Source organism: Aythya fuligula, chromosome Z (assembly GCF_009819795.1).
Source record: "Aythya fuligula isolate bAytFul2 chromosome Z, bAytFul2.pri, whole genome shotgun sequence".
Taxonomy (NCBI): Eukaryota; Metazoa; Chordata; class Aves; order Anseriformes; family Anatidae; genus Aythya; species Aythya fuligula.
This window is the reverse complement of record NC_045593.1, coordinates 63,201,198-63,221,369: the sequence shown is the minus strand read 5'-3', so window position 1 is coordinate 63,221,369 and position 20,172 is coordinate 63,201,198. Positions and strand designations below refer to the sequence as shown.

Here is a 20,172-nt window from a genome sequence, read left to right as displayed (position 1 = left end):
AAGACCCAAAGAGCAGAAGAAAAGTGTGAGGAGGAAGGAGTGGCAGAGAGGCCCCATAATGGCCAAACCACAACCCACATTCCCCACCACCCCTGCACTGCTTGAGGAGGAAGAGGTAGCGGAGTTGGGACTGAATGAGTGAAGGTGAGCCAGGGAAGAAGTGACAGGGAAGGATGTGTTTTAGTTTTCATCTTTGTTTCTTACCACCCTGCTCTACTTTTAATTTGCAATAAATTAAATCAAATTTCCCGAAGTCAATTCTAACTGGTAACTGATCTCCCTGTTATCTCAGCCTACAAGTTTTCCCTCTATTTCCTCTCCTCGTCCAGCTGAGAAGGGGAAGTGAGGGCGCAACTGATTTGGCATCTGGCTACTGGTCAAGGTCAACCCACCACACTCCACTGCAATACTATTAACAACAAGGAAACACAGTGTTGAATTAAGCTAAAGAAGCACACTCACTTCAGTACAAGCACATACGCATTCTTTTGCATGTGATCACTCTGCCAACTTCGTATACTAGGCATAAATGTAAAATTGATACTGACAGGAAAACCAATCTGTTTATTTATTAACAAAAGAGAGTGGTTTGCACTTAGAAAATGTACTATTTGGTATGAAGGGACAAACTTTCAATTACTGTAAGGTCTGAGTCCATTTGGTTCTTGTGATTAGGTTCCAAATGTTGTCAGTCAGATCATAGGAGTGGTAAAACAGCTGTAGAGAGGTGCAGTTATTTAGAGCATCCAGAATACAGATGAATACTAAAGAGGTTTTTTGTTTGTTTGTTTGTTTGTTTTAAAGAAATAATATAAAATCTCTCAAATACTGTGTGGTTTCTTGGTGAAAAGCGCAAGTGAACAGCATGGCTAAGCATTCTCAACTGCATTTTGAATAGACAATGTTTTAAAATTTCTTTTAAAACTGCATAATTTGTTGAAAAGAGCAATCATCTTTTGCCAGTCCTTTTTACCTATTATCTTCATAAATTTCAAAAGTAGTACTATATGCAGATAGCAATTCCAGAAAAATGATACCTTAAGTATGAATTCAATTAAAAAATTAGCATAGAAAAACACTGAGTTAACCTTAGATATTAAAATCTGATCTTACAATTGTAAAAATCTTTACAAATCTTTACTTTGTAAAGATTTTTTTTTATTTAATCATTGAATTTTTTAAACAAACAAACAAACTTTAAGGCTGCATTTCAAAATACATACATGAGAACATATTCACTTGTCAGCAGAAGAAATCCTAACATGCTACAAAGAAAGAAGTTTTGCAGCAGTGCACAGTAAAACGGGTTATGTTTGCAGACACAGATCCCTATCAAGTTCCCTTGATTGTTATGGCTGTACCAATTGCTTCTAAGAAAAATAATACTTGAAAGTGATAATATCTTCAGCTGTCATATGATGATATTTAGGAAGAGAAAACATGGAAAGTAAAAAACACCCAAAGCCACAGGAGACCACAGATCCAGTAAAAATATTTCTATTTCATAAAATTATTAACACCTCAAAAACATATTTTTGAGGCAAATTTTCATATAGTGATGTGTCTCTGCACTCAAACCATGGTGGATATCAAACACTCTGAAACAAGTACAGGGTTGTAAAATAGGCTGTGAATGACAACTGAATTGGGACATGCGAAAAAAAAAACATATGGGTCAGTGCAGGTTTTCATGTACATTTTATATACTTGCAATTATGCAACCCACTAAATGTGAATTTTACTTTTATTTGGGAAGATACAACAATATTTGTGAATGCCTGCTTGCTTGTATGGGCGTGTTTCCTATTTGGAAAGTGAGAAAGGTAGGTGAATGAAGAAGAGAAAGAACACCTGAACAGCACAATGTAAAGGGCACATGCATGCATATACCCTCTCAGCTGCTTTCAGTCATTTCTGTTATAATAACCATGCATTAATCTTCAGATACTACTCCTGTATGAATAGAGAATGATGCTAGTAATAATAAAACTAAAGAACATAATAAAGTAGTGAACAAACTCTTCCTGTAGGGACTGAGTGCTGCCCTCCACAGACAAGGCCAAACTCCTCTGGTCAAGGTCAAAGACGTTACACCTGCTCATAGCTTTCCAATTTATTATAATTATTACTTTATTGTTGAAATGTAATGTAAGTGCTTCATCAGTGTTCTGCAAGGTTCTTCAAATACAGCATTACCTTTTACTTCATCTGTATTCTATAACACAAATTTAAAAAAATATTTTCATCTGAAATTATCTAATGTATTTCCAGCAAGTCATATATAAAATTAAGACTTAAACCAATCTTTTACTACAAATAAGCTTGTTATTTGTCATGTCACAGAGTAAAAGCATAAAAATAAATATCAGATCATAGACATTTATATGGTGCATGCCTATTTACATAACACCTTGTTAAATTCATATAATTACAGATATGAAATAAAACATTCAGAGTAGGCAGAATGCACAAAATAACAACTTAGATCAGGGACTCCCTGAAGCTTCTTAAAACAAAAGGAGAGAAGTTGATTTTGTAGATCATTAGTATATCAAAAAAGATTCATAGCAAGTTATCAGAGGACACTGGTGAATGCAAAGCTCAAAGAAATCAGCCATTTTCTAGGGAAAAAAAAAAACATACAAAAATAGTATCACTCGCCTGCTGAACAACTCTAGGGATACATGAACACAGCAGCAAAAGGGAAGCTACAAACAATGATAAAGTAGCATCAGGTGTACTCCTGGAAACATTCCTTGCAGAAGGGTAATCAAGTGTGCTCACAAACACATTGTTGCAAATGTTTAATTTAAAAATCCATATTTAGAATGGTTAAAGACTGGGGTATTTAATACATCCAGAGTTATGACCAAACTTTCTCTTAGAAATGGACCCTGGAGGATATAGATCTAGTGCATATAGCTATTTTCTGAACAAAACGAACTTACTTTTTTCAAATGGGCATGCTAAACTTTTATCAGTGATATATGTACACACTCCTACTTATAAAACTATAAAGTTAGATGGATAATTGTAAATGTCCACTACTCAGTTTCAGTATAAAAATCATTGTTTGCATAGTATATTTATATTTTTTTTTTACCTCTATGCACAAGTTTTTCAAAATTACCAATATCTTGCTATAAACCCTATGAATGTCAAAGCGTGTAAATAAAACTTCATGTTAATGTGTGCGGGTGGCTAAGCAGGCTCAAAATACTTCACTCAAAGACAGCGTTAAACCCTGCAATCTCTGGAAGTGATGTGTAAAAGTCTCAGACCACTTACAGTCCTTGTGCACCATGTTTTCAGAAGTGCAGCATCAAAACCTGCACATTAAAATACACATGAATAATATATCACAATTATTCTGGCAGGCCAGCCACATAAAGGAACATAACCATGAACACTTCAAAAACAAATATGTGCTTATCAACACTCTTACCAGGTTTGTCTACATCTTTTTCAACCTCTGTCCCTCAGATCATTACAAAAAAACTTACCCCAAATACTTTTTGATATTTTTTTCTCAAAAAATAGAACATCTACAATCACACAATCTTGCATGGAGTTAAATCGTAACTCCACAAATCTAAATTATGCCTAGACGTATTTTCCCTCTGTTTTAAATCACATACTGACAGTACTCTTTTTTGCTTTTCCTCTCCAAAACTACTCAGAGGCATTACTTAACCTTTTTCAATGAAACAGGATAGACTTTCAGCTCTATCATTTGCCCCAAACAACTGTGAAGCAGCTTAGCCCCTGGCAGCATACAAAGCCAAAGGACTATTGCAAGACCCGGCAACTTCTGGGTGATTTTGTAGAGCCACAGAATCACGTAAGTTGGAAAATGTAATTTCTTTTCATACAGTTCCCTCCATATCTATGTGCTTATATGCATTAGCAAACCACACAAGGTGAGATGCTCCAAAATCTGCTGTTCTTTCTACTCAGTAACATTCTACGCAGAGAACAGTGTTAAGAAATGACATCCAAGGACTCCAAAGGAAAAAAAATTATATTCCTAAATATCCAGATTTCTCTCCCAGTGTTACAGGGAAGAACCCCCTGAGAAAAGTGTACTTACACATCCAACTATGAAATCGTCATAGCTTGTATATATAACAATATCAAATAATTAATGAGTTTATTACTATTAATAAAAAGGGCTGATAACAGATTTTTTTTTTTCATTTTAATTATTAAAAAGATATTTCACAAAGCATTGTCCTAATTTAATTTAGTTTGGAATCTTGCTCAAACACTCACAGTTAAGTTTCCTTAGATCTATAATCAACAGGGAGATATGCAGTTACATAAATTTTTTATGAGCCTCTGAACCTAATCAGAGGTCCAGAAATGAAAGTCCAGCACTCAGGGTTACCACATTCACTTGAGATATTCAGTAGACCCACCAGTGAACGACAGAATTAAACTGATGAATAAGAAGTTCCTACGAAGTTTACTGCCACTCAGGTACTTCTTCATTGCAATATCATCCGTCATTTAACAGCTATTCCATTATATAAGAGATTCAGATCCCACTCTATACAGCTGCATAAAACACAATGAAAACAATTTCCTTAAGCTACCACGTCTAAAAGAGTTCCATCCAGCACCAACAGCTCCCACAAGCTCTTGTGGCTGGGGCTGATAGTCAAAAATGTTCTCCAAGCATATATACAGGAGCAAGACTTAATGAATTTCTGAAGACAACATAAGTGCAGGAAAAATAAGATAGGGAGAACAGTGGAGATTAGACTCCTGTTCCTTTTTTTTTTTTTTGCATATGCATGCAAAATGGGAAAATACATGTAAGTTATTTTTCTTGCTTTACACTATTTATTGTTCTGTTGCATAGAAAGTAAGAAAAAAAATGAAGAGGAAAAGAAAAAAGAAATGTTATTATGTAACAGCCATGTTTACTAGAGAACATGCTGGGTGACCCAGAACAATCCAGAACAGTTGCTTCGTACATTTGACAGCAATGGAATGAAAAACATACATAGTTTTAAAACTCAGCTTTTTTTGCAACAATCTAAGGACAGAGCAAGGCTGTTTGGCTCTTGCAAGGTGCCAGGAAATGTTTCACCAGCTAAGCCAACCCAAATACAGCTTGTTCAGAACCCAGCTTCCATCAGCCACCACCGCGCGGTGCACCCTGCTTCTCCTGGCTCACTCTCACTGCTCAGAGAGCGCAGCAGGACACAAGCTATGCCAGCGTCACTACACCTGAAAGGGAAAGTTGCAAAAAAATATTGAATGAATTGCTTTGGGTCCCTCTGCACTTTCACCAATATAAGCAAGTGGCCACTGTGAACGAATTTCCATACTGAAACAACAATTCCAAAACTTTGTGTTTGAAGAACACAGCGTATCTGCCCACAAAACAACAGAGCTATTTTACTGAACTAATTTTTAGAATACATTGTGTGAGAAGCCTAATGGTCTGTTATATTTTCCCACATTTCAAGTACCTCAAAAATAAAGTAACTCTGATTCTACAATCCACTCGCAGAAGCAAAATTCACTGGGGAGAACTATCTACATTTCAATATTTTTATGTTGTTAAATAATTATTTTACAATCCTTCATTTAGGATTTGTTTTTCTTCATTCAGTACTAAAAATAATATGTTCTACAGATCACCGCATAAAGAACTGCCATCTCTCAAAACGGCTGCCATCTGCCACTGTTCCCAATGTGAGAGAAGCCTCACTGTCTTCAGGGACGATCAGCTTCATTACTACTAGGGAAATGGGAACCAATTAAAAAAAGGATGTATTTACTGAAGAAATTGGCAATATTCTTGCAAGTCAGTAGGGGACACAGAAATCAAAAGAAGAAAGGCTGAATCTGAAGCCAGACAAAATGAGCTTACTCACTTGTTCTACCAAAGGAGTGCACCTGCACCTGTGACTCTAAATTTAGGAATGTGTTTTTATGGAACAATTGGCACCAACACATCATATGCACAAGAATCTATCTTCTCAGTTCCTCCCTTACTTTTTATGTATGACATAAATACGCTGGGTATTTGGGAAAATTTGTGTGTTTGTTTCTTAACTGGTGAGTTTCCGTTTAACTGACTGGTGTATACCCATCAGCACAACTGGAATTATAAAGTCCCCATAGTGTTTTCATCACCTCAGATACAGTTAAGCTGGGAACTTCATTTGAGGATATGTTTAAAGTAACTTCAAATAATGAAATGTAAAGCCTAAGTATTTAAGTGTTGTCCTACAGTGGGACCAATTCTTAGAAAACCAAGAATTGGGCAGCAGGAGAGAGAGAGTGGAGTTGTGAATTTAGAAATCTACATAAACATAGTCATGAACTAATCTTGCCTGCATGGAAGTATTTGTGCAACAACTGCCCCTGTAAATCACCCTGGCAGGTAAAGCTGGGAAAGAGCAGAAACAAAGCCGCTGTTTGTTTCATACCTGTTACTCCTGAAGGTCTGAGGTGAGCTTCTGGCTAAACCACGTAGCAGATAAAGTCTTCAGACTGCTTCAAAGATTAAGTTAAAATATCTTTAAGAAGGTAACTTTCAACATCATATTAAATAATGTAGACACATGTTTCTTTCCAAGTATTTACCTGTATTTGTTTATAAGCAAAATGGTGATTTACTTGATCACTCCTAACTATGACTGAAACGGCTTCATCAGCACAAAAATAAATAACATTAAAAATAATAACAATAATTAAAAAATCCCATCATATTCTGTCAAATGCCTCTTGGCATACACAGTTCTTGCCGCTACCCCGTTAATTATGTGAATGTTACAGCTTCATCAAATCGGTCTAGTTTACAGAACTAGATGCTCTGTTCTCTAAGTTACTATTTTTTAAAGAAGTCTACAAATCAATAAGTGAAGCAAGGTCGCACTGCATGCTGCCAGCCCTGTTATCTTCAGTGGTTTAAACACAAAGCTGCTACTCAAAATGTTGTAGACAGTTTTGTGCTCACAACCATTACAGTCAATAAGATATTCCATGGCAGCAAAAAGTCTGATGTCCAACAGTGAGCAAAGGATGACACCAGCCTACACCAACATACATACAAAATCCACAGAAGAAATGTAAGACTCACTAATTTTAGGTAAGTTAACTGACATTTCTAACCATAACCTGGGTATAAAAATTCATCATCCTTTCTACTTTCCTTGCAAGTGCTGAGAATGATCTGCCTGCTCATAGCTATACTGCTAAATTTCTCATCTGTCTCCACTGCATCCCCTTCTGTTGGTGGAAAGTAGGCAAATATCTATTCATACGTGTCTGCAAAAGAAGATGAAGAACTAAATGTTTTCCTGACAAGAAAACCAGGAAAGCAGACTGGCTGTGGGTAACCTTCCTTCAATTTTCCCCCTCATGTTTGCAATTAAACTATATTAAAAATACATGGAAGCTGAACTGAGAATACACGAGGAGAACGACAGATCTGCCCTACTGCATGAGGATTTAGTTATTTTAAACAATCACATTGCAGAAATCACAACAGAATGCAAGTTACTGGCTTTTACCATGAGCCCAAAACTGAATGAGAACAAAAGGAGAGGTTGGGCTTACTGTGAAGCCACTTTAGCCACAACACCATTCAGATCAGGATCATATTTTGTAGTAGCAGTCATGCTACAACATGAGCCAGAAGTACCTTTTCAGCGATACTGGAATTTGGATGACTAGAATTCCTCCTTGATCAGTCCATTTCTTATGCCCAAGAACAGCTCTTGTACAAATATCCTACAAAAGAATCTGCAAGCAAAGAAGCCCACTACAATCTGGGTGTTGTAGCTCCATGCCCAAAACAGAATTTTCCAGCTACAGCAGAGAGAAGCTCTGTAGGGAAGTGAAAAGCAAATAGAGCCTCCTTAGCTTATTCTTAATACCATGTCTATTCAAGAGTTTGTAAATCTTCAGGAAGAGATACTTTAATAATGACAAAGGTTTTAAGGATCAAACCATTAGCATCAAACCTCATATCATGAGGACACCTGAAGATACCATATCATGAAAACCTCTGAAGATCCCACTAAGTAAGACACTTGAAAATTCAGATCATTCTTGGAAGTCAAAACACACCTTAAATGTGCATGACTGGTGTAAAAACAGTAACTAATGTTGTATTAGACATTAGTGATCATTGTTACTGGTCATATTGTTTCTGACGGGAAATAATTTATTGGCACACATGAGCATTCAGTCTTTCTCCCACAGCTTCCTAGAGTTCTATGCATGTGTATGGATGCAATGGTACAGACTGAAACAACACTACCATGTAACTTTTATTTTTACTTAAAGACATGCCTCATTCCCTGGCTGCAACAGACCTTATTCTTAAAAATATAATGATCTTCTCAAAACAAGAAATGCCATTCATCCCCTAGGTTGAATCTGCTTTGTTGTAAGACTGAAGATGAAGTATTGCTGCACAACGCATTATTGTGGTGATGCTACTGTCAGAGGTCAGGGATAGGGCAGATGTGCTTAACACTGTAGTAACACTACGTGACAGAGGTTGCAGAGTTATGGAAGAAGGAATAAACAACTGTAATAGGAATCAAATGCTTCACGGAATTTCCCAACAGTATCTCATTAGGAGATACTGTGGAGCACACCATTCATTTTGCTCTGCATTGTTTGGGACATCTGCTACAGCAGGCTGTTCTTGAAAGCTACAGGCATGGCTGGATGACAACAGCAGTATCTTATTTATGTGACAAATGACTGATCTGAGCATAAGAGCACAAGACAGACAAGCCTGAGCTTCAAATATAGATATAAAGCCTTCCCTAGATTACTTCCAGAGCATTTGAACTTTTAGTCTCAGCTTTCCCCTTTATAAAAACATCATAAAAACATCAGCTTACGGAAAAAAAAATGTGAGGATTCATCCACAGAACTCCTTTCGACAATGAAAAAGACAACACAAATGCTTGTTATACATGCATTCCTTTCTTTACAGGCTGATTTACACCTACCCATCAAACCACAGAACTGATGCGTTAACTGTTTACAGGAGACAGGCAGCTACACTTGAACACTACAAGCAACAGTATTTATTGCACACTGCAGGTAAGAAAGCTCTGGAATCTCTACACCCACAGGTGACAATATCTATGAACATAGGCCCACATGCATTTATTTCTCTCATTTTTGTTTTTAAACTGCAAACATGCTCTTTTAGAAGCAAAAACTCTTCCTTTGCCTTCAATATCCTCTGGTGACTACCCAAACTCAGTACTAAACTAGTACTGTCCTTTCCTGCAGATGCATCCTTAACAATGGCAGTGGTTTTGCAAGAAAAATTACACTGTGAGTTAAACTTGTATAGCCTTTTAAGTGTCCATTTATGACACCCACAGTTCCTGTTCCTGTCAATAACTTTGTCATGCGTGTTCACTGAGCAATCAATAACCTATTCTGTTGATCAAGAATGTAACACAGAACCCAGCTCTCCCCTTTTCATCATGACAGCTCTACAGTATTAACAAGCATAAAAGTTTAGAAGGTGACCCTTTGACAGAGCAAGTTTTTCTTTTAAAACATATTATTCTTTAGGGGTGAGAGAGAGAAAAAAAAAATTACTTTAAAAAGGACTAAGAGTGGCCATTTACAAATATGAAGATATTTAAAGCCTAGCCATTCGATTTAGTTTACATGGAATTCACAGGTGTATTTCCTTTTTGTCACAAAGAAGCTTAGTGTTACTTCTAAAGGGATTTCATTCTGAAGTATCCGTCAATCTTCAGCAAAATGAATGAGATAAGGAAGCAGCTCAGAAGGTGGAAGCTGCTGCAGAATGCTTCTCTTCAGAATTCATCCCTCTTCACTCTTTTACCCTGTATCTAACTTTCACACTCTTTTGTTTTTAAAATGTCAACATAAAACTATTTTCATTAAGGACTGCTCAAACCAATGAATGAGTACAACTGCAGGGACCATTCAAGAAGCAAGAGCTGAATGAATCAGTAAGTTACAGTTGCATGATTCCTGGCATCTACATTAAAATAGTACTATATTAAATATTGATGTGCTATATTAACCAAATATTTTTGGCTGCAGAAATATGGGTTCAGATACATCTGTTTAAAGTGTAAAATTCCTATGTTTCACCACAGTCCTTACTTAAGAATTCTTTCCAAGCTGTAGATATGTTCTCATGACAGTCTCTTCTGATCTTCTGACAGTGATAAGAAATTACTTAATGCCACTCTCATTAAAATTATTGGACAAAGCCAATTTACACAACTTCAATAAAAATAAACTGACACAGGTATTTTTGAATGAAAGTTTTTCCATTCATGTTTTCAACAAAGTGTAGCTTATATTATTTAAAAAAAAAAAAAAACACACAAAACAAACAAAAGTGTTATTAAGTATTTTTCTTTGTGTTGTCATGATGTGTAACTTCTTTCTTTTCAACAGACAGAGCCATAATTTACTTCCCCAGAGAACTACTTGTTCTTCTGCATACTTAAGAGTTTATTTTCCGTTAATAAAAGGTCGTTTGTACAATGACCAATATACCCAGCTTACCTGAAAGCTAATTACAAGATCAATTACAGCCTCTTCTCTTAGGGGTAATTTATGTCTTAAAAGGAGCTTTACGGGCTCAGAGCAGTTATTCATCCTCTAGTAAGGGAGTGTGACAATGACTTTCATCATCAAAATCAAGGGTGAAAACAACTGACTGAAGTTGCATAGCAGCCTCCACACAGCTTTTTGAACCTCCCAAGTCCTATACAACAGACACTCCTATCCTGATCTCTGCTCAAAATGGACAATAAGCACGTTCCAAATCAAATTCAAAGCCCTGAATACTACATTTAGTAGATCACATACAGACCATAACCAGAATCACAAGAGCATTAACCTACATTTGTCAGGTTTGGTACACTTTTACTAAAATTTAGGTAAACCAGAGCTGTTGTCAAGCACATGACAGAATTTTCAGATCTGAAGTCCCTATAGCCAAAGGATCAGATACGTACAATACTTCTATACTAAGATGCCCATGCAGAATGTCTGAAAGATTGTAGACAGCAGTTATCTCTGCTAAACTTCAGCTAAACTATGCAATTAATGCAAATTCAGGATCTAATCTTTGTTTACAAATGCTCTCCTCCAAGTGGGGCAATAACACACCTTCCCCTACCTCATTACACACATCCTGATGAACTTCTTACAGCCCTAATAAAAACTGCTCAGAACAACAGTGCATGGGAACAGGAAATCTGAAGCATTGTCAGGCTCTGACCATCAGGTACATTCAGTGCCCATTCAGTGCCCTGACCATCAGGTACAACCTCCTCATAAATATTAATGGCGGCTGTTGGGAATAAGCATCTTCTACATGTAACTTCAGCACAGAAGATTGGAGATGCTTTTGGATGTTGACCAACATTATAGGATTTCCTATCCTGCCTTCCGTGCCGTATGCTCTATAGTGCTGCTTCCAAGAGACATTGGGCACTTGCACCTTCTTCTGGGTGCTCTGCAAAGATAATCTCATCCAAAATGTACCAAATGGAATTAAAAACAAGTATTTTTCACATAAATATGCCAAAGTGTTAATTTGACAGATACGGCGCCCCTGGATCCCTACATGATTCTCTGCTGTATGGAACATGTACTAAACGTGACTGGTAGAAGGTATTTTTAAGTTTGTAAATGAAGCTACTGTATCTTAACTCAAAACTGCTACATAATCAGTTTTGTTGTTGCCCGATCAGAGGCCTGTTGTAATAAGCAGAAAGAAACCACTAATTCTCAACAGGCTTTAGATCAGAATAAAATTATCACTCAAATTTTATTTATTGATTTTCACCTGTCACTCAACTGACTTGATTTTTTGTTTTTGCAGCAGAAGTTTTAGTCTCCGTTTGTTAGCTCCCATGGCTAAACATACCTAGGCGACGGCAAGCTAGACTCTGTTTCTTTAGGGAAAAAGTCAACAGAGCACCAAAGACACAGCCAGTGAGCTGAATATGTACCATATACACTGAAGGTGAAACAGCCAAACATAATTTGGCCGGCATGAAATGCGTTACTGCTTGTGATGAGAAACTGCAAGAGAGTTTAACTTAGTTTTTGTTAGTGAATGTGGGATTTTTAGGAAGAATTTTCTGTTGATGGCAGTAGGATAGTGAATGTCCTGTAAGCAGTTTTTATTATAGTCATGCATTATGGAATTTATTCACATGATGTATTTATTAACACCCACTCTTGTTTCCTGGTACTGCCTGTTCCATTTCTGCAACTTTTCAGGAAACAGGTAAAAAAAAAAGAAATTCTTAAACCATCAACAAGACATTTAAGTTCCCATCTATGATAACTTTCCATAAAATTAAAGAAGATGGAAAGAGTTACATTCCAAATCTACCAGCAACACATTATTTTCCCCATCACTTCAGATGAATCTGAGAACTGAAGGTGCTTGATCCCTGCAGCCCTGGAGGCTCTGCTGTGAACGTAATGGCCTAACCTCAGCCTCCGAGTTTGCATGACCTTCCACAGGAGTTCTAAAATGTATTGCTAGTTCATACTGATGTAGAAATGCTTAAAAGTTGTCAATTCACATTAAAAAAAAAGGAGAGGATTTCTATTCACTTCTACAAAACAAAAACTTTCATTTTTTCTGTATGAGTGAGAGCATCTGAATCAGGCAGTGGGAAAAGAAGCTCAGATTTTGTGCAGGAGAGCACAGGTAATTATTATTCAGGATAGGCAATAGAAAGGCAACATTTATTTACAGAAGGGATAAACTAAGTAGTCCAGCACCAAAGCAAAAGTATTCCAGTGGACATGGGGGGACTATACCTCCTTCCTGCAGCTTCACCATGTGAAGTGCAATCCAACACTTTCTTAAATTCCATTATTAATCTAACAGCAAATTCCACTAGAGAACCGTGGAACGGAGTAGTAAGCTGTCAAAAACGAGCAGTTTTAACCATCTTGCATGCTGCTGCTTTAATTATGTAAAATAGCATTAAGTAACAAACTGTTTATGCATGAAGCGGGTAATTAACACATTTTAAATCATTATGATAATTGGACAACGCTACCTTCTTAGCTCTTCCCTCCTTCACCGCTCCAAGCTCTCAACTGAAGTAACAGTCAGAGAAAGACCTGTTCAAAGCCGGGATAATTATGAGTTTCATCTTTCCTAGCAATCTTCCTAACACAGGACACTTGCTCCGCAGAAGTGAATCAGCAACCACAAAAGCTCTGAGACAGAGTAATGAATAGCTCACAGTCTCCCAGGTTTGATGTTTTTAAGATGACAGGCATGACAACAATGGACCAAAAGGAGAATAAGCAGGTTTGGGGTTGTCATTACACTAAACTCCAACATCGTTAGAGCAGTTTGTGGTTTTGTGTTTGTTTGTTTCTGGGAGGGGGAGAGAGGAAGGGATTTTCTTCCTCTTTTCTGGAAAGGACAACGTAAGCTAACACTCTTCACTTAAACCTGCTGTTTTCATTCCACTACTGGCACAGCCTTAACACCAACTCGACTGATCAAATTAGCAGCCCCTGCTGCGGAGCTGGAACAACTAACGCCACACAACCACCAAGCCCTCTCCTTTGGCCTTCCATGAGACAGCGCAGCGCCCGGACAGCTGCTCCCTCCCACCCGGGACAGTGTGGAGCCACAGCTGGGTGTCGGGACCCCCGTAGCCTAGCAGTGCCGCAGGAGCCCCCCGCCACCCGCTGACCCCTGTCACCGCCCCGCACTGTGCCCGGAGCTGTCCTCGGTGCTGAAGGGGAGACAAGGAGCCCCCTGCCCTGGCAGGATGGGGTTGCCCCCAGTCCCCCTCCAGCCACGGATCGACTGGGAAAAGGAGACACAAGCACAAAATTAATTCACCTTGCATCCCTGCAGTGCTCCTGGCTCTGGGGACGAAGCCCAGTGGGTCTTTGTAAAACTCCTTGCCAACTCCCTCAGATCATTTAGCCGGGCCGGGGAAGCCAAGAGTTTGGTTCTGCTGCCTGCATGACTTGTTTGCAGAGCAAAATGTACAGGCAAGGTCACGTTAATGCATAGACTTCAGTCACCTGCTATGCTGCCAGGCACAGCCACTGGCTTGCAGGGCTGTTCGGACTTCCACCCATAAATCAAGGTCATGGACTACCGGAACAAAAGGAGAAGCAGATTGCTGTTAGAAGGAATTTTAGGTCGCCAGGTGTTTCTGAAGACTAAATCAGCAAGCAGCAATAATTATTATTGTCATCTTATTCCGCATCATATTTTCTTTCAAGATTTATGGAAAAATCTACTTTTAGTTAGGGTGGTTAGTGTGCATCTGGGTATGAAGCATCCTGTGCTGCAAACAGAACACATCGATGTTCTACAGCAGAGTTCTTTTTCTCTCAATTAAATCCTGCTAGTTTACACAACACTCACTCATAAAGTCTAAGCATGTTTCAGAGAAGAATTAGATAGGAATGTTTAAACTTGCACAGGAATGACAAATAGGTGGTGCAAACAGTGCTCCAGGACACAACCAGCCATCTGTGGGCATGATTCTACAGACGTAATTCACGGAAGATTCTCTAGCAGGATATCTGTTTAAATTAGAGACGAGTTTGCCGTCGGAAAACAGTCAGTTTTAAAGGTTATTTAAAAACCACCACATAATCAGGTTTACAGAGTATTTTCTTTTGCCTAGAATAGATTCCACACCTTCCTGAGAAAAAGTGTTTTAAAGGTACTTCTTGTTTTGGGATGCCAGATGTAACACAAGTTTACCGCTGTAGATGGATGTACATTTTGCTCTGCATGTTCCTCACCTTATTTTTAAAAAGACACGTCTATGTACAAAAACTTACTGTCCCAAAATTAAAAAGCTGTCAGATACAGGATAGCTAAGGGTGGTACCATGCTCGTTCCTTCTAACGGGCTCCCTGAAAACAGAACTTCCCTTCCATTTTCCAGATGAATGATGGAGCTCTTTGGGTCTGCAGCTCGGTCCAGGTCCTGCCATGGCTACTGCAGTCCCTCAGACAAAATCAGAGAGCACTACTGTTCTAACAGCAGCTATCCTGGTGTTCTACACTGTCAGGCAGCACTGAAAACTATGTTAACCTTGATTAAGTCACATGATTGCATAACTCCTTCCAAGCAGCCTCATACATGAGGAAGCTCTTTAAAACGACCAATACAAAAAGAAATTACGTTTTAATTTTAAGACTGTTTTTTTTTTTTTTTTTTTTTTTTTTTTTTTTCTGATATATAAAACATTTCTAAAAGAATGAAAAAATGTAACTACTAACCTGAAAAAAAAAAACAGGTCTCAAATAAATTACTTAGTAAGAGTTGATGCACATAGAAATCTACAGCTGTTTGGTTATCCTACATGAGGATTTCCATGTAAAGTTTCTGTAAAATGCTTTGAGTAATTCAAACATTTGCAGCGCTTTCTTTCAAGCCTTGTTCTTAATGCTTCAAGCACCACTTGTAGAACAGCACACCAGAGAAGAAGGCTCGGACGTGCAGCAGCAATACTTATTTACACGGATAAAGAACCCTCTTCATCAGTATTCCGGTAGTTTAGAGTACCTTTTTTGCCAGAATACTTGCTTATTGAGTACAATATTATTAAACAGCTTTCAATACCTTTGATATTCACACAAAGAAACTGGGTTCTGAGCCAGAAATAGTTTTGCATGTGTAAGGACTTCACAACAGGATCCAATTTGGCAAAGAGTCTTCAGTAACATAATACTTCTCTAACATTATCTTAAGAGCATGGTACCCTTTCACATTGGATCTACAGCATTCGTTTGTGCAGAAGACAGGAACTAAACAATCGTTAATTTCTCTTTTTACTGACTGCTACCACTGAAAAAGTCTTCTTTGCCCTTGAAGCCTGTCATTTCAGCCTGTAGCTGGAGGTGGTTCTAATTAGGAAAAGCAAAAGCAGGGACAGATCTACAAGTAAGGCATTTTTCTCTTCAGAACTTTGAACTCTATCTGTTGTATGTTTCAGTTTAACTAAAAACATGTATTTTAATGTCTTGGTCAAAAAAATTTACAGCTGATATTAGAACTAATTCTCTCGGGCAGAACCTGCGACAGCATTTGTTAGACTTATTCTACAGCCTCGGCCAGCACGTTCCCCCTACCCTTAGCCCTACCTTTCCTGACAGTTCTCCTCTGTCCCACTCCCAGCAGCTGCGGGGTGTTAAGTAAGACGTGTCGGACACAAGTCTTCCCCTGCTTTTTAAATATTCTCCTGGAGCATGCTATACCTGAGGCAGCACAGGGAAGATCACATACCTCGCACCGTGCGGATGATTAACCTTGCCATCAAGAGAAAACACATGGCACGGAATTTAGTCAATGGGAAACAGAAGACTGTTGCTGCACCTCTGCTACAGAAGACAGCAGGCATGTCATACGGGAAGCGTGTTATAACCTGAGGGCTAAGGGATCCTACAGCGCGATGGCAGGTACCAGCACCGAACAGGCAAAGCATGTGTGTCCAGGCAGCCTGCTGTCTGTCTCTGCAGGGCTGGGATGCATTCACCTAACTCTGGTGAGCGCTGAGCTTCTCTCTGTGCTTTCTGAGCCAGCGGGAAGCGTGACCTGCTCGCCGGCCGCCCCTAAAGCCACCGCCTCGCCAGCACGTCCCTGCCAACCCCCATCCATCCCCTGAAGGAAGCATTACCTGGATCTCCCGCGCGTGGTACACGATGATGAGCCCGAGCAGGATGATGGTGGAGAGGCTAATAAGGCATTTCAGAGCGAGGGAATACAGCGACTCCTGCAACAGAAAGACAACACGGACCCTCAGACCGACGCGACACGGGGCCGGGGGTGGCGCTGGGGGGCTCGGGGCCGGGTACCTTGGTGTAGGCGCCCCAGGACAGCTCGGTCTCGATGACCATGACCACGATGCCGAACATGCCGAAGATGAGCGCGTAGTCGCTGAGGCGCTTGCGCTTCTCGAAGAGCGCGCGGCGGTGCCCCAGCTTGTAGCCGATGTTCTGGTTCTTCTTCTTGCTGGGCTTGCCGCCGCCGTTGTTGGGGCCACCCGGGCCAGGTCCGGGTCCGGCGGGGCCGTAGAGGGCCAGGTTGTTGGAGTTGTTGTGCTCGGGCTTGGACACCACGATCTCGGGGGCGGCCGAGGAGGAGGCGGCGGCGGGGCTGGGGAGCGGCGGCTGCAGCGGCTGCGCCTCGGAGTCCATCTCGTGGAGGTTCCTGCGGGACGAGCTCAGGTTGCTGAGCGGCCGCATGACGCCGCCGTTGTACCTGCAGCTGCTCATGGCTATTTCGGTGAAGGGGTTGCTCTCCCGGCGCTGCTGCTGCTGCTGCTGCTGCTGCTGGTGATGGTGGTGGTGGTGGTGGTGGTGGTGGAGGTGGTGCAGGTGGGTGCTGCCGCTGCTGACACTGCTGCTGGGGCTGGCTGCCTGCTGCTGCTGCAGGCTGTGGCACTGGTGGTACTGGGCGAACTGGTGCGGCTGCCTGCCATGGCTGGACGGCGTGAGCTCGCTGACGTTCAGCTGGCTGCCCTGCCGGGACGAGGCGGCGGACGACAGCGGCGACGGCTGCGTGCGGAGGGCGAGGGGCGACGAGGCGCGGAGCAGCAGCGGCAGCTGGTCCCCGGCGGCGGCTGCCGCAGCAGCAGCCCCGTAGTAGGCGCAGTTGTTGCACTGGAGGCACGGGCTCTGCTGCTGCTGCTGGAGGCTCGCCTTGTCCGCCGGCGGGCGCTGCTGCTGCTGCTGCTGGTGCTGCTGCTGCTGCTGCTGCTCGGGGCCGAAGCCCGGCGGGAAGTGCCGCGGCGCCTCCATGCCGGGGCCGTTAAAGCCGCCGCAGGACCGGGCGGTGGTGCACCCTGCGCAATGCGTGACGGTCGGCAGGGGAGCGTCCTGCTGCCGCCACGACGGGCCCATCCCGGCTCCCGTAGCATCCGGGCGGCGCGTCCCATTGGTCGGCCCGGCCAAAACAACGGGCATCACGTCACCTGCGGGGCGGGGCGGGGCGGGGGGTGCCGCGGCGTGAGCCGGCGGGGGAGGCGCCGGGACCCCCGGCACGCCACGCCCCCCGCCTCCCGGGACCACGCCCCCTTCCCCGGGACCACGCCCCCTTCGCCGGGACCACGCCCCCTCCTCCCGAAGCCGCGCCCCCTCCTTATACACCCCCAATCTCCCCCACCCCGTGGCCCCGCCCACCCCGTGGCCCCGCCCACCGCGGAGCCCCACCCCCGCCCGGGGATGCCGGGGCCGCCCGGGGCTTCCCGGGGCCGTCCCGTGTCCCCCCCCCACCCGCCCCGTTCCCCGCTCCCCCCGCTCCCCGCTCACATCTGCGCCGCCTCCGGAACATGGGCGCCCGGCACGGCACGGCCCGGCCTCGCCAAGCCTCGCCCCGGAGCTGTCCAGCGCCGCCCTGCAAGGCAACAGCGGCACAGGGCACAGGGGCGGCAACCCCCCCCCCTCCTACCCCCCCCCGCCTCAGCCGGTCCCCGGTGTCGGAGGAGGGGGAGGTCCGCGATCGGGTTTGCGAGGGGGGGGGTTCCCTGGCGTTGTCTTTATTTTTCTCCGCCGGGCCCCTAAAGGCTGAAAAAAAAAAAAAAGAAAAAAAAAAAAAAAGTAAGTTTTGTGGTTTTTTTGTTTGTTTGTTTGTTTTTTGTTTTGTTTTTTTTTGCACCCTTTACCTTCTCCCTGACATTAAACGCAAAATTTGTGACTGCTTTCCGGGGGTAAAAGCCCGCATCTGTGTAATTTCCGTGCCCCGAGCACCCTGCTGTGTTAGGAGAAGCAAGCCGAGGTGCCCTGCTGTGGTAGGAAGCCCAGGGAAGCGCTGCCAGGAAGATTTTGGATGCCAGGTACCTCCTCGCTAGCCCAGGTGTACCTCTTACAGCACGCACGCCCTGCCCACGCACAATCAAACAGCCCTCCTTAATGCAGCGCACACTGTGGGTCCAAAGCGTAGGTGGACCAGAAATTCATAAATCACCGAGTACCACCATCGGTCATTGTGGAAAAGAGCACCCGCAGTCGGAGCACGCATAATATACAGCAGCATGAGGCCTTGTGAAGGTACAGAATGCCTTCAACAATCGAGTTTTGCACAAAAAATCCACCAACACGTTCCTACATGCATGATAAAGCACTTTCCAAATACATCACTCCGTGATTTTAAATTTTACGTGTACCGTGACTGACTCCATCACAGCCAGCTCTCCTGAGCACCAAAGACATACCAAAAATAAAAATAAAAAAATAAAAGGAAGCTCAAATTTTAAAAGCGAACAGGACATTTAACACTGCTTCACATCTTCCACCGTTTGTTTGCAAAAGCATGGTGCTGTAATTCCACCTTGGTGACTCTGTTTTGCCTGTGTTTTCAAACACATGTGAATCGCGTGGATCTTGAAAAACAAAAATTTTAGGGAGCCTGTGCTTTTATCACTGTGTAAATTAAGCTCCTGCACAGAGCTGCTGTCCTGTTGTTATGTTTTCTGAACTAATTTAAGCTTTAAATGCTCTTAGGCTTCATCTTTCCTTTTCTGTTCATGTCATGTCCTTCGTGTTCAGTTAAGGGTACTACCTCTTACATGTTGTCTTTAACAGAAGATCTCAGGACCTAGTTTCCCGTGTCAGATTTTTTACCAAATTTGTAAATCTCCATGTTTTATTTAGAAGTCACTGTGTCTATGTCCTGTATTTTCATCCAGTCTGGTCATGCGAGGTTTAATGAAATAGTGAAGAAAGATTTGATCTTTTAAAAATCTTGATAGCCTAAAAATACATGATAGTTGTGTTCTACGTGGGGAAATGATTACGTTTATTTTTCAAATTCATACACATAGCAGTTACAAATCCCAATTTTAATACATCTCCTGTTGATATCCCTTTCATATGTAGAACTGGCAAGGGCACGCTGCTGTTACTAGCTTTTGGATATCTCTCATCTGCTTTCTTGATTGTTTCATTAAGCGAATAAACAAATGAATATTCCTATGTTTAACACAAGAGGTCATACTAATCACACAGCATGTTATAAAACTAATCTGCCAGAGGTTTTATTTCAATTCCATTGTACAACCTGGGATATCACAGTCTCAAGGTCTACACTAAGAACTGGTGAGAATTTCCTTCCTCACAGCTAGGGAGGTAGCCTTCCTCTCTATGACACTGGCAAATGAGCTGAAATAA

General features: G+C 41.8%; 1 protein-coding gene across 2 annotated transcripts in view; it reads right to left on the bottom strand.

The window, feature by feature from the left end:
* Window positions 1–18,337, bottom strand: part of KCNN2 (potassium calcium-activated channel subfamily N member 2) — a 78,556-nt gene extending 60,219 nt beyond the window's left edge. Inside the window, exons 1-3 of one of the 2 annotated variants that reach the window (XM_032205422.1) lie at window positions 18,316–18,337; window positions 16,861–17,978; window positions 16,683–16,778 (exon numbers count right to left, since the gene is read on the bottom strand). In XM_032205422.1, the coding sequence (XP_032061313.1) occupies window positions 16,683–16,778; window positions 16,861–17,978; window positions 18,316–18,337 (1,236 nt within the window). Of the gene's footprint in view, window positions 1–16,682; window positions 16,779–16,860; window positions 17,979–18,315 lie in introns of those variants that run through there. The other variant, XM_032205423.1, reaches the window with a different exon arrangement.
* Between the last annotated feature and the right edge of the window lie 1,835 nt (window positions 18,338–20,172).